At 36.2% G+C, this 14,822-nt stretch overlaps 1 protein-coding gene across 13 annotated transcripts in view; it reads right to left on the bottom strand.

Moving 5' to 3' along the window:
• Window positions 1-14,822, bottom strand: part of BNC2 (basonuclin zinc finger protein 2) — a 330,274-nt gene that overhangs the window by 102,018 nt on the left and 213,434 nt on the right. For all 13 annotated transcript variants that reach the window (XM_079330760.1, XM_079330757.1, XM_079330759.1 and 10 more), the window contains one exon: window positions 3,483-3,718. In XM_079330760.1, the coding sequence (XP_079186886.1) occupies window positions 3,483-3,718 (236 nt within the window). The remainder of the gene's footprint in view (window positions 1-3,482; window positions 3,719-14,822) is intronic.

Here is a 14,822-nt window from a genome sequence, read left to right as displayed (position 1 = left end):
AACAACTGTTTTTCTCTTGTTTCTCCAGTGGAGCAAACAATGAGCTTTTTCTTGAAAGTTACAAGGAAACAGTTGTGAGGTTTGTAGCAGGGCTGTTAGTTTGGTTGGTTGTTGGGGTTATTTTGGTTGGTTGGTTGGTTGGTTTCTTGCTTGCTTGCTTGTGGAAATCATCTGATAGTAGCAATTTATTTTGAGTGGATACATCTACCCTACCCTTCAAAAACTCCTCTATTTAGAGAAAATGTTAAAATATTTTAACGCTCCCATCCTGTTGGGGGCACATTCAGCACAGGTGGAAGTCAGACTATCCCAAAACATAGAACTCCAGTTTTGTGCCAGCTCAACAAATCTCTTTCGCGGTGGTTAACTAATGAACATTGCATCTAGAACCTGGATAAAATATTCTGGAATCTATTACAACCATTACCTTTTCCTATTCTGTTACTTCTCTTAGTTCTTGCTACTAAGCTTCCTGTTTTTCCTCCCCTGAGGAAAAAATGGGAGAACAGTGTTGTACATGATTCTGTAAAGTTACAAGTGTAAAATATTATTTTTCTAGATTATTTTTCTCAAACTACACCATCATGGCAAACCTTTGCCTATGGATATGTATTTCTGTATTTGATATACAATGAGTATGTATGAATGTATGATAAATTTACTAGCATTGACAGGAATTAGGTGATAACAGGGGGGTTTGGACAGATAAGTTACAAGGAACTGTAATTCCTGACTGAGAGTCAGATGTTTCTCTGTTCACTGCATGACAGTCTATCAACAATCCCATAGCGCGAGATACTCTGGATGATTTGTTTTGGCATGCAATACTTCCAATATTCCTGTACCATGCTTACAACATTTCATTTGGAGTTTTCTGTATGTAAAAGCTGAGTCTGAAAGCCTCAAACAATTATTTGAAAAGTTTCAGTCTATAATGATAAGCTTCTGGAGCAACATCTTTTGCTCAAAGCAGAAATTACCCATATGCACTTTTACTGTGCTAGTGTTACAACACATTTCCTTTCAAGTTTCTCTGTATGCCTCTCTTCTCCTTTATAACAGATACTTTCAATAGAGCTATTTTTAAAGAAGAAATTTTAATTATAATAGATTTCATTAATTTTCCCAAGGTTTTTCTGCATGTATGTTTTACTAAGCATTTTCCTTTTCTGCCATATAATGAGTTTTCTAGCTGTAATTGAAACAAAATGTACTTTTTGCCTAGAGATTCTGTGGAGATATTCAAAAACTATCTAGACATGGTCTTGGACAAACAGTTCTAGATGGCTCTGCTTGGACAGAAGGTTTGGAAAAGATGACCTCCCTTCTAACCTTGACCAATGTGTGATTCTTTGAAATTAGGCAGCTAAATTAACAGGGATGCTTGACTACACACCTATCATAGGTCTTCATTCACTCATTAAGAAAATACACAGTCGAGTGCTAATGAAGTCAATATGTGGCAAGCTTGTAACAGCTGCCCTTAACTTTCACTGATAATTGTTCTCATTTAAATGGCATAATATTCAATATACTGTTGCTGAATATAGTAATGGTGAAATTCATGCCTTGGGGGCTACAATGTGACTGAGTTTTAGCCAGATAAACTGAACTGTGACCAAATGTGGTATTACAGCCCTTTACACCTTTCAGATGCATAGGTCACAATCTCTGTATAAACATCTATATAATTATATTACAAGCCATTCTTGCATATATTGAGATCATTCCAAAAGATAGCTAAAACAAAATCAATATAAGCATGATTCAATGGCCTTTAAAACAAAAAACTCCTGATTTCAGGCAGTCTTCTTGTCTATAAGAGACAGAGAATTGCATTCCATGCTTGTAATATATTACCCCTAATTATGAATCACATTTAATAACCATCAGATTTCTAATATTATATCTTAAAAATTATGTATTTTTTACATGTATTCCTTTACAAATCAAATATCTTCAGCCAGATCAGTAGCATTCAGAATCCTGGAATCCAAAATGTGATGCAATATGCATAAGATCGCAGTACATATCTCTGTGGTTATCTCTCATGTATCCATCTTAACTATATGCCACATGGAAAATTTATAAATATATAGCCACACATTTATATCATACAAACATCATAGATATCTACTAAAAATATTATGGATATTATGGATATATCCTTCCTTATATGTTAATTTTAGACTAATAATGGAAAAAAAGTGGATTCTGTTCTATTTGAATAGGTGTGACTCTTAGCCTTTGCAAAATAGATGCCTGAGAGAATCCTGAAACAATTAAAGAGCTCCATTTCATATGTGTCCTAACATGAATAAAAAGATTTCATTATTAAAGTATAAAGCTTTTTAGTTTTTTTTCTCTAGCACTGTTTTACAATTCAGTACATTTTTCTGTAAAAACCCCAAATGCAGAGCATTAAAGAAAACATTTACAAGCACAGAAGATGAAGTTTTCCATAGAATCACATAATGCTAATTTACTTCTTTCACGCGAACTACAGAAACCTGAATAGGAGCTAAGGAATTGAGTCAGAATTTCTCAGAGCATATTTTCAATTTCAATCCCATATTTTCAATATAGCTCTATGCACACTACCATTGCCTATGAAAGAAAAGCAATAAATCAGCAACTAAAATTTTCAAAGTTTTTTAGGCATGTCCACTTCAATAACTGGAAGAATTCTAGATGATGAAGACCTCCTATAAAGTTAGTATCCATTAAGAGAATTCAGAAGTATGTAGAATTAGGTTATTAATATGAAATAGTCTTACAAAATGAAAAATTCACTTTGGAATTCAATAGATTATGAAATTTTTCAAATAAGCAACTATGCATATATTTGTGACCATACTCATAAAGCGAGCCTGTCCATTTTTCTGTTAAATATATTTTCCTTTTGATTGTCTATTTTAATTAATTTGCATGCAATGCTTTATTTAAAGCTATATTTCAAAAATGCCCTCATAAAAAGGATTTTCATGTTTATACATTAGGATACTTTCCAATATCATCATGATCAGAACCCCCATTTCATCTATACATTTTTAGGTATCTTTCTAAAGAAGAAAAAAAAAGATGACAGAACTGCTGACTTGCATCTTAGTTTCCCAATTCAAACAGTAGCCCTTGAAAACTTGCCAGCTGCCTTTGATGGCCAGATCATGCTTGCAGGTAGCTAACCTCAGTATTTGCAGTATTTAAGGCATTTCCTACAATAAACATAAGCAAGTACAAATGAATACTATGGTATGAAGGCACCTGTATTTTTTTAGCTTAGGAAAAACTGAATATTTTATTTTGCCAACACCATCATTAGGCTTCAGCATGCCAGACTAAATTCACTTCATATCCTTCTACATCTTCAGGTGCACCACCACTATATCCATACATCAGAAAAAAAAAAACCAAAACCAAAACCAAAAACAAAAAACAAACAGTTAATTAGGTTTGAAAACATGCTTTGCTTTATTTCCTACCTGAAGAATGTAGCCTCGAACATAGTCTCGAAGTGTCCAGCCTAAGCCATGTAGAATATGCAACACCTCCTCTTGCTTCAGTACGCTGAAGAGCCGGTCAAGCAGGATCTTCAGCCTCACAGGCACAGCCTGAGTACCATAGAGCATCAGGCTGCTGATGTCAAACACAACATTGGACTGCACAATCTCCACTTGGGTTGGGTGGTAGAGGTGTTGAGTACTAAGTTTGTCCAAGGCTGAAAGAAAAGGGGCCGAGTATAAGGAAAGAGCAAAGAAAAGACAAGAAACCTTTCCAAAGAGTCAACATTACATTTGGCAGGTGCACTTATTTTCCAGAGAAATATCACCTGGATGATTCTCAGAAACAGAATCACAGAACAGTTTGTTTGGAAGGGACTTTTAAAAGCCAGTCCACTCTCCTGCTATGGGCTGGGACATCTTCAACTAGATCAAGTTGCTCAAAACTTCATCCTATCTGGTCTTGAATATTTTCATATGGATGGGGCAGCTAAAGCCTCATTGGGAAAATACTCCAATGCTTCAACATCTTCAGAAAAATCTCCTTTATATCTAATCTAAATCTATTCTCCTCTTTTCAGCTTAAAGCAATCACTTCTTGTCCAATCACTTGTCCAATTCCCTTGTCAAAAATCTCCTCCCAGCCTTTTAGTAGGCCTCCTTTCAGTACTGAAAGCCCACTAAGGTTGCCAAGGAACCTTGCCCAGGCTTCTTTTCAACTTTGTTCCTGGCTGAAAGATTCCAGCTTTCCCAGCCTTTCCTCACAGGACAGGCCTCCATCCTTCTGATCAGCTTGGTGGTCTCCTCTGGATTTGCTCCAGCAGGTGCATATCTTTGCTGAGAACCCCAGAGCTGGGGCCCTACTATTCCTGGTGGTGTTTCACCAGAGGGACGCAGAGGGGCAGGATCATCCACCACACCCTGCTGGCAATGCTGCTTTTGATGCATCGCAGGGTATGGCCACCTTTCTGGGCTGCAGGTGTACATTGTTCAGTCATGTTCAGCTTTTCAGCCAGTGAAGTTGCCCAGGTCCTACTCTCAAGTTCATCTCTCAGTTTCATGCTTGGGATTGCCCTGACCCAGGTGCAGCACCGTGGCCTTGTTGAACTCATGAGGTAATTTGGGTCCTCTACCTCAAGCTTATTCAGGTCCCCTTGTATGGCATCCTGTCCTTCTGTGTTTCAATAGCACCACTCAGCTTGGTGTCAGCTGCAAACTTGCTGATGGCCTCACTATGCCACTGATAAAGATATGAAACAGTACTGGTCCCAGTATGGACTCTTGATGGATGCCAGTCATCTCTAGATCATCACCTTTTCCACAGATGCAGTTCAAAACATGCCTAGTTTCCAAAGGTCACAAGTTATATTAATTGCTATGGCAGAAGGGCTCTCAGGAGAGACTCTTGAACTACTCATAGTTCAAGAGAAATTTATGATTAACTAATGACCGAGACTCAAGGAATGCTGAATTGAATAGACTGTTAAAAGTTTGATACTTAATCTCTAGAGATAAAAAAATAAAACAGATATTCCCTAAACTCCAGTCTTTTAAACATGTTAAAACTAAGGCCCCTGATTTACCAAAAATTTGATCCTGAATTCACTGCTACTAGAACCAGCTAGTTCTTTTCACCTGGCTTTACAAATTCCATGTTATTCATTGTGATTTGAACAATTTAGAGATAAGGGAAATTTGCTGAATGAAGGTAATTCTTATCCCCTTGTGAAGTTAAAAAAGATGGAATTGCATATGACGTCAGGCATTTTACTGAGTATCAATGTTTAAATTTAATTTTCTTCCTACTTTATGAACTATGTTGCAGCACCTAAGCTTCTCGCTGTTTTTAAATCAAAATTTCTGAGCATTTAAAATAATCTTATAGGGACTTCTCCTGTACTTGGTTTCTTTTTGTCTTATGGTCACTAGAGAGTTCATGTACTCTTGATAAATTGCTTTCTCACATCCAGAGCGCAAAGGCCCTTATCATTTACTTGCTGGCTTCATTCAACACATTTACTCTAAGGACTGCTATTGTCAGAGAGTTCCTGTTTCCTCATACTTCATTTCTTGCAACTGAACTGTCTGATCTTTCCTACTCTAGTGGCTAAGTCAACTTTGAATAAATAGCTTTAAACATTAATTTAATATTCAAACAAAATGAGAAATTGACAAACCTAGGGACTTCAGTCCTATGTCTCTCTGCAGGACATTTATACTGCAGAACATGGAGAGTGGGATCTTTTCTTCCAAAAGCTCTTCCAAAGTACTTCACCGAAGTAAGCTTCATGGTATGAAACTAATTTTTTTACCAGGTCTAATGAATGAGATTGACAGGTTAAATACTGCCTGACCTTCCCCCCCATTTTATGTATAATCTTTTCCTAAGATATTTATTTTGCTATTTCCATAATAGATGTGTCATGAAAAGAAAAGTCAAGGAAATTGATATTTTTATTCTGCAGGTTGGGCAGTATGTTTGGTGATATGGTTATACGTTACCTGAGGGACTGATCAAATACTTAGGAGTAAAACAAAGTTGTTGGTTTTTTATCTAATACTAGCATTACTCACAATAGGAATGGTGTAAATTATATTAGTTTCAAATAGATACCCTGTAAGACCACCTTCTAACAGACTATTGAAATCATTGAGTAGATCTGAATTACTCTGTGGTGAATTCCAGATTTCATATACTTATTCAGAAATTTAAACTGGGAGGTGGGGGAGAGAAAGTATTTTTTGGTGTAGAGGTCATTAGAGAAGACTGCCTTCAACAATGACAAATTACTAACTGGATAATTAGTAGAGGAATTAGGAACCTTTCAGCACTGTTTTTCCAACTCTGAAGTATCAAATATGCACCATAATAATTGAGAACATTTTATCTGGAAGGGACCAAAAATGGACATGTAATCCAACTACCTGAGCACTCCAAGACTGATCATAAACCATATTGAGGGGGTTGCCCAAATGCCTCAGGAACAGGGAGTGTCTTGGGGCATTGACCACCTCTTTAGGAAGTCTGTGGTTTGACCACCCCTCCCATTAAGAAGTGTTTCCTAAGTTTCAAGCCTGAATTTTGCCATGTTGGCTTATTCATTCTTTAGCTTCTCAAATAGCAAATAGTATCCCACAGATTTTAGAAAGATTCTGCTCAGTATAATCTGAAATATCAGAAGAGCTTTGAAATTGTTTCAATGTCAATCTTCATATTACAGCCTGCAGTATTCTTACTAAGTAATATTTCAGAAAAAAAGCCCTTGGATATCTTTGCAATAAATCAATGAACAAACTTTTGTGTTTCATTTGTAGTTCTTGGGGTGGATTTTTTTTTTTAAGGTAATAAAGTAAGGAGGGGAAATGTACCTTATTTATACTTTATTGGAGTTTTGAGACTGTGTAATTAAAATGAAAATAAGTACAAATGATTCATTAAAATAAGGCACAGCTTCTTCTTAAATTTATCAAAAGACAGAAAACAAAGAAGAGATTTTTAATTTCATCTATAGTATGTCCAGTTCAGAGGCTCAGCTCTGCAAATTTACTCATTGCCCTTAGACCCCTTCCTTCCCAATATGCAGTGAAAAAGGTCAACCAAATTAAAAGTCATGTGTCTGAGCAGATTCCATTTTTGCTAAGTAAAAGAAATACAAATACGCAGTGATGAATTTTGTACTTTAGAAGTCTCATATTATTTTTTTGAATAGCTACAATAAAAGCATGACATTTTGCTTTTACTGAATAAAAAAGAATTTTAAATATCATAGTTTCAAAGCAATTGGAGCTGTAAAGACACTTACCTCTTACTAATTTCCTGATTCTAGATAGGTATTTTATTAACGTGAGAAGGATGAAAAGGTCTAGTGAAAGCTCTAGGCTAATTTGCCTGGTTTTGTATTTCAGAATACCACAGAGAAGAGTCTGTGGGTTGCAATAGGGCATTATGGATCTCATTCCATCTCAGTTTTAGTTTTGGGCTCTCCAATATAACCTTTCTGAACTGCATACTCTCTAGCTTGTTTCACAACTTGCCAAAGGGGAATACTGTTGGTGTATACACACACACATACAAATGATGATACAAAATTTTACAACCAGCGTCTTCTTTCTAGATTACTAGATTTGTTCAAGAACAGGAAGATGAAAAAAAAAAAAAAACCAAACCATCTGTCTAGTCTGTATCTAGACAATAACAAAGAGCTTTACAGACATTTTTAAAATCTAAATAAGTGGGCCACTTTTTTCAGCAAAAGAAACTAAAATTAGAAGACAGATTAAAAATATAATATAAATATAAATTATTCCATCATACTTTTGCAACAATAGTGTGTTGATGTGGCAAAACACATACAGTATTACTAATGGCAATTGAGCACTGTAGTTTACTCTTTATATTAGCAGTGAACATGAACAGCATCACATTTTCAGAGTTCACTATTTCCTTCTTTTTCATCAACCACAGAAAAAAATGTAACAAATCCTTAGTAATGACAAAAATGCTGGAGTGACCAGTTATTACAACCATAAGAGGTGGTGTAAACTAGCCTCCCTCAGTATGTAGATTTAATACTACCTCAAACATGGTGTAATATGGGGCACTTTGAAGTCACAAAAATTTGCTCCTGAAAAATATCATGCTTAGAAAGTGACTAAAGATGAAAAAATGTCATTATTTATTGAACAACTCAAATATTTTCATGATGTAGGAAATTATCCCATTCACTCCTGGAGCAAGAGAGTGGGGGACATGAATGAATGAACATTCTGAATCAGTCTGAGTACATATTTCAGCTACAACATAGAATCCTTTGGTAACCTCTTTTTCACCCCTCTCTTTATCACTTTTGCAATTTATTCCATATAGAAGATAAATATTCACTAAGGCAAAAACCATGGAAGGAGAGTAAGTAAAGAAATTCTGATTCATATGCAAAACCATTTTTAATGCCTTTTATTGTACTTAAAAACTAATAATGGAAATCACTTGCCAAATGCACTGAGTCTCTGACAGAGGGACACATGTAACCTGCTAATTTACAGCTTGCATGTACAGATGTTCACACTTAGTAAAAGTCTTCTTAATAGCATTTTAAAATTAAACATGTGTTGATAATAGGTGTTCCAAACCCAAACAACACAGCAACTAAACTGATACATATTTTCATGCCTCACCATGCTTCATGCTCTAACAAAAAACCCCCCAGCACTTCAGTTGCATGTACACAAAATAAATGTTATTAAAAAAAAGACTGAATGAAAACTTTCATTAAGTTTTCTGTCTATGATCTGATTCCAAGTTAAAATATCTAGAATGCTACTAGGTTTATGTAGCTGAGAGCAGAACCACAGTTTGTTCACAGACATTGCTTGCTGTCTGCAATTTTTTTATTCCTTTACAAAACTTTGAACCCCATCCAGCTTTGACACGCTGCCTCTTCAGTTAATAACTATCAAGTTTCTCCTTGTCTCCTGTCTACTTTTCTTTGAGGCAATTGCGCACTCAGCACCCCGAGATAATAACACACATCTATAAGATAAAAGCAATGGCATTAATGTAATTGTCTGCCTTTCTCTCTTTAGCCTAATCTTTTTTTTTTTTCAGTTTTGACTGCCTCGGTGACACCTGTTTTTGTCTCCTCTGATCCTACGACAGGTTTTCCGCTGACAAGGTTTTTGCCTGACAGAGATTCTGCCAGACAAGAACATAATAAAATATGAAGAACTGCTTGTCAGAGTTTCTGCCAATGCTCACATGAAATGGAGGGGGGGAGGCGGGGGGCAAAAAAATGGAATCCTGACCTTTTTTTTTTTTTTTAAAGGGGCCCTATGCTAGTTGCTTTTGGCCTGTCAGGAAAACAACCTCCCTGGCCAATTCCTGCAAGCCAAACAGGTGTCTTCCTTTATGCTTTCTTTCTTTAGAAAAATCATTTTCTCTGATAATGAAAAAATGACTGGAAAAAAAAAAAAAAAAGGACAAAAATAAGGACAAAAAAAGAGCCTCAAATGCTTTCTCCCAGAAATTTGGGTTAGATGGAGTTTATCTAGTGGTACCTCAAAAGCATGCCTTTGATTCAGAATAGGCCATCTAAACTAATAATAAAAATTAAATGGTAGGCTTTTTCTCCCCCCTTCTTTTTCACAACAAATGTATTCAAAGGAACATACTGTAGAGGACCTTCATCCCAGTTTCTCAGAAAAATATCTGGGCTGGAAATTTCCTGCATGGGAATACTGCAGGGATGAAGACACCTGACTATTTGGATCAGGGCAGGGAAGATGAGACAGAGCCTCTTGTGTGGGCTTTGGACCTCATAGTACTCTCCATCAGTATGAGCATTGGTGCTTACGTAAAAGAGGGCTTATCATGTAAGCATTCCAACACACTGGTGCTTTTGTGTGTGTTGGTATCAGCAGTCTCCTCTGCTGCAGATAGCTGCTATGGATCATGGTGTCAGAGTCCTTAGTGCAATAATTTTGCCCACCAGCTTGGATGTTGAGTCCAGGGGTTCAGAACCCCTACTAAAGATTAGACCAGGATCTTCATTCCCCTCCTGTACTACACTGCAGGTGTGTCTGGCTGTAGTCCTGTCTTCTAGATGACCTTAGACTCATGTTACAGCCTGATCTTGTAGCCCATCTTTGGCCCACCTTCTTTTGTTCCTGATTGAAGCCTGTGGATGGACCCTTGATCTGACTGTATTCCCTTGCCATGTCTGAGATTATCAATGGACACAGCTACCAGTTCCTTATTTTGTCTACCCCACTCAGACATTAAGGAACTTGCTAATGGTGCAGGCATGGTCAATGGTCTCATTGCCTTTGACTACTGGCTCAGAACTTTTGGTTGGACAGTCCACTTTTGCTGCTCCTTGACATGCAGATTAATGATGTCATTGCTGAAATTTACAACCTACAATGGAAGATGCTAAATAAATAATCTCTTTCTATTACTTTGATTAGTCATTCATCTTTGAACTTTCCTGTCTCTTGTCTCCAAAGCTAAGTCTCCATCTCTCAGCCATTAACACCTTGAAACTATTCTCTCCCTTAATAATGGTAAGATTAGGTTTATATGTATCTTAATCATCCTAACATCTTTTGGTTGATATACTATACACAATAAGACATAACCAGGTTTGGAGTTCTGGTGTGTAGTCTGGATTTGGAGCATTTCCTTCTTAGTTCTAATGCACCTCAATTTTATTAATTGTGATTCACAGTTTTACAGAAATTCCAAGTTGGAAGGGATTTCTACAGATTGTCTGGTGCAGTCTTCTAATGAAAGCAGGGCCTTAGTTGGCTCTGCCAAGATGTGTCTTCTCTATTTAAGTGGGGAGGGGCAGTTCCACCTTTTTCAGGCAACCTATTCCATTTTATCCAGCTTTGAAAACTGTAATGAAAATGCAATAGGCACTGCCCACTTGTTAATGTCATTCTGTTTGAATGGTATCATAGATGCATTACACAAAGGCAGCCAAGACCATGGTGGTGTTTCAGTTTAGGGTGTAGCTCTGGTTCAAGCCTATGAAATGCTCTCCCATATGTGTTAAACCCCCTCAGTTTTTCCAGGAAAACCTCCTGTGTTAAGGTTGCTGTGTTAAGCTTGCTGTGTTAAGGTTGCTGACAGCTGAAGGTGTTCAGACCCTGGGAAGACTGATTCATAAAACTAGTTCTACCACTCATACACATCACTTTTACCCATCCCAATTCATGTACTCTGACTGTTTCTGCTCCTGTTAAATATGCTTCAGAAAAATCGACTGTAATCAATTAGAATACAATTAGGAATGTCTCTGAGATTCATGTTATACATTTCTTGTATTATCCTTTCTCTTCATAATATCCAGATAGAAATGGGATAATTAAGTAACACTACTGTCTGCTAAATTAATCTAGGATAAGTGTCCTCATCATGCTACAGCTCAAAATGAAATTCTTCCTAGAAGGTAAAAGAAGTTTCTTCCCTTCAATTTCACATTTACAAAAGAGAAAGCTGAGGTAAAGTTACCCATGGTATTATCTTTTAAACATCTGAAAGCAGTATGAATTTTTTATTCTTGCAGTCAAATCCCATTTTAACCTTATGAAGCTATATGGAATAAAGTAGTAGGGTTTGTTTCATTTAGAGCTGTTTCAATTTGTGTTCTGCTTAACCTAGTGAACTCTAGTTAATTAGGATGTTCCTATAAACAATTAAGCTTCTTGTAGGATCGTTAAGAAGATATAAAAATTTATGGTGTAATAAACTGTAATAAAATGATAAAGTGGTTAGCACATCACAGCAATTCATGTGCAGCAGCATAGGTGTTAAAAGGAACAAGTAAGCAGGTACTGTCACCTAAACATCCTGAAGGGGATGCATGTTGCAAAGTCCGCCACTGCTTCCCCTCAAATCTGTTGGTGATTTGAACTCCCATGTCTCATAGAATTTATCCTGCTTATTTGGGAATCAAACAGCAATCACTAGACACTCTTTTGCTCCCATCTGAAGCTACAGCATGTAGCAAATTTGTTATCATCACACTTAAAGGGCTCAAGAGCATGGATTTCACTGACAGCCTTTCCAAAAGGCAGCTTCTACTGTGACTGTAAAGAAGAATTCCAGAATTCCAACCTTTGCTCCATCTTGAACACAGCAAGTCTATTTGTTTCCTTATAGATTCTCTTCTTTAGAAAAAAGAGCAAGACATCATCACCTGACACATCTCCTAGAATGTTGTCCCTTGGTATTGGGTGCAGTAAATGACATTAAGCCTCCTCTGTAAAATGTAAATTCAATAACAATGGGCACCCCAATGATAATATCATGCACTTTTTAAATAATTTTAGCCTAAACATCTGTGGGCATTTTTTAGCTAATCAAGGGAAATCATAATTTTAAAAAGAGCAGCAGAGTTGCCAATTAGTATCTGATTATATTAATGACAATTCTGTGAAAGCATAAAGTGTGATTACTAATTTTAAAGTTTTTCAGAAAATAAAATACTCAAAATGAGAAAAGATTTCACTTTTAGTTTTGAATATAGGCCAACACAACAGAAACAGGCACTGTGCTTCAGAATGGTCATGGCCTGTTTAGGGCTTACCAGACACTTACCAGTCCTTAGCTGAATGCTTAATGTCTGGACAGCTACAATCTCACCTGATTGTGTCCAAAGGACATTGGCTTATTCAAACCCAGGAATGTAAACCAATGGAGTTGGGTAGAAACAGAGAGGTCTAACTTCTTCCTGAATGAGTTAAAAGGTCCTGGGGCTGGTAGAGGGGAAGAGAAAAAGTACTTAAAACTGTGCAGATTCCCAGGGAAATCCAAGGAGGTACAAGTCTGAACATATGTAGGGTAGAGTCTGAGCTTTACCCCTCTGGAAAACATTACTTGACACCTGAGGGTGTCACATTTGCATGAGGATTAAACTCTTGACCAGATTGTTATGTAAGAATCAGCTAAATACAAGTATGAAAAAAACAAAGCTTCTTATCTGGTTTTGGGGCATCTAAGCATTATTTCTTTTCTGCCACTTCTGTCTCATAAAATTTTGAGACAATATTATTTGTCTTGGACTCTCTAATATCTGGATTTGGTTTCACCTCAGCTTGAGTTGCACTAAGGGTGATACCAGAGTAATGCAAAGCAAACACTACATCACATCATTCCTACCCATGTGGCAGGCTTTAGATACTGGGTCAGAGTGCCCACAAGATAACAGAGTGCATTTTCTCTGTGCTGTATTGGCTGCTTTGGAAAATCCTGCTGAAGGGAAGCATAAAGGAATGGCATAGGCAGAAGAGGGGCACTTTAAAAAGTCTTTACCAGTAATGAAGGTTAATCTTGTAAGGTTCCTGGAAGCAACTCAGTAATGAAAAATATGCCTCCGCCTTCAGGGTCAAAAGAAAGTTATAACAGATGGATTAAAATGATCTTGTCAGTAAAAGACAGGAAAAGCCAGACTACATCTAAAAGAGTTTTACTTTAAAAATCATGAAAAGCTAGCTTTCATTATCAATGAGCTGCAGAGAATTAATTTGCTAAAAATCTAAAAATAACTTACAAAAATTCTTTTCTCAAATAATTTAAAGCATTTCAAGTAATTAAATAAATTTAATAAAAGGAAACAATTGTGTTTCATACTATAAATCATGACAGTTTTTTATATCCTATCAGGCAACACAGAAATAGCCCAATTATTTTATTAGTCAACTATAATTACATCTCTCCCTTATTTTCTTTTTTTTTTTTTTTTTTTTTTTAAATTCACTCTCTGCTTAAAAAAAATCTCCATTTTTAGGTAAAGAACAACATGGCAATTTCACCAGCTTTTAGAGAAATGCTAAGATCAGTGACATGCTTTCACTTAATTTTATTTTGTTAGAGATTATCTTTGGCTTTGCAAACCTAGATTTCTTTCACTTAACATCTTTGGACTGAGAAAAATATAGGAACTCAAATGAATTTTATTTCAACATAGCACTCATTCCAATCTCATTCTCATGCAGCTTACATTTAAATTCTAAACCTTCTTCCTAGATCAAGTCCTTTCAGGAACTTCAGGTTAGAGGAAGAGATGTGATTTCTAAAATTTTCACAGTGTTCTTCTGTTTCTTTTCTTTATTTATTTCCACCTACCCTTCCTTTAGTTTTTATTTCAGGTTTCTTTTACCTGACAACTTCATTACCTACCATGTAGAAATTCAGAAAACTCAACCATTCTAAATGAAGTAATCACAGTCATGTTATGCATCTGACTTTATGACATTGTCCATTTTCTAATGGAGGTTGTTTCCATTCTTATCTCATTAAGAGCAAGCTAGCACCTGCATTATATAAATACTAGGATAGCACCAGAAAACTTTCTTTTCAAGGTGAAATTGTAATTCAAATTTCTGAGTCACCTTAGCACTTTTATGGGGGCAAAACAGTTATGAGAGTAGGTAAGATTGTACTTGATTGATACTACATTGGGTCTTTTGATCTATTGGATAAGATATAATAAGAGTGTTTCTGCTAGAAGAATGGTAGTTATTGTGGCATCAATGTCAAGTGCAAAGGACAAAATGTAAAGTCAGTGAAATCAACATCTTTTTACTGCAGACTTGCTCAATTTCTTTCCTCATAGGCTAAGGTACTTCAGCTAGACAAAGTGCATGGCAAATAGAGTGGGTTTTTTTTCATTATTTCCAATAAAGTTTCAGTGATTTCTGTGCTAAAGAGAGTAAAATGTGATGATTATCTTCACAGAATAGAATGTTTCTTTTAATGCAAAAAAATAGCAGGATAACAAACTGGAGTATTATTTTTGCAGCCACCTAAGTACTATACTA

Source organism: Erithacus rubecula (assembly GCF_903797595.1).
Source record: "Erithacus rubecula genome assembly, chromosome: Z".
Taxonomy (NCBI): domain Eukaryota; kingdom Metazoa; phylum Chordata; class Aves; order Passeriformes; family Muscicapidae; genus Erithacus; species Erithacus rubecula.
Note: the sequence above shows the minus strand (reverse complement) of the source record. Positions and strands in the feature narration are given on the sequence as shown.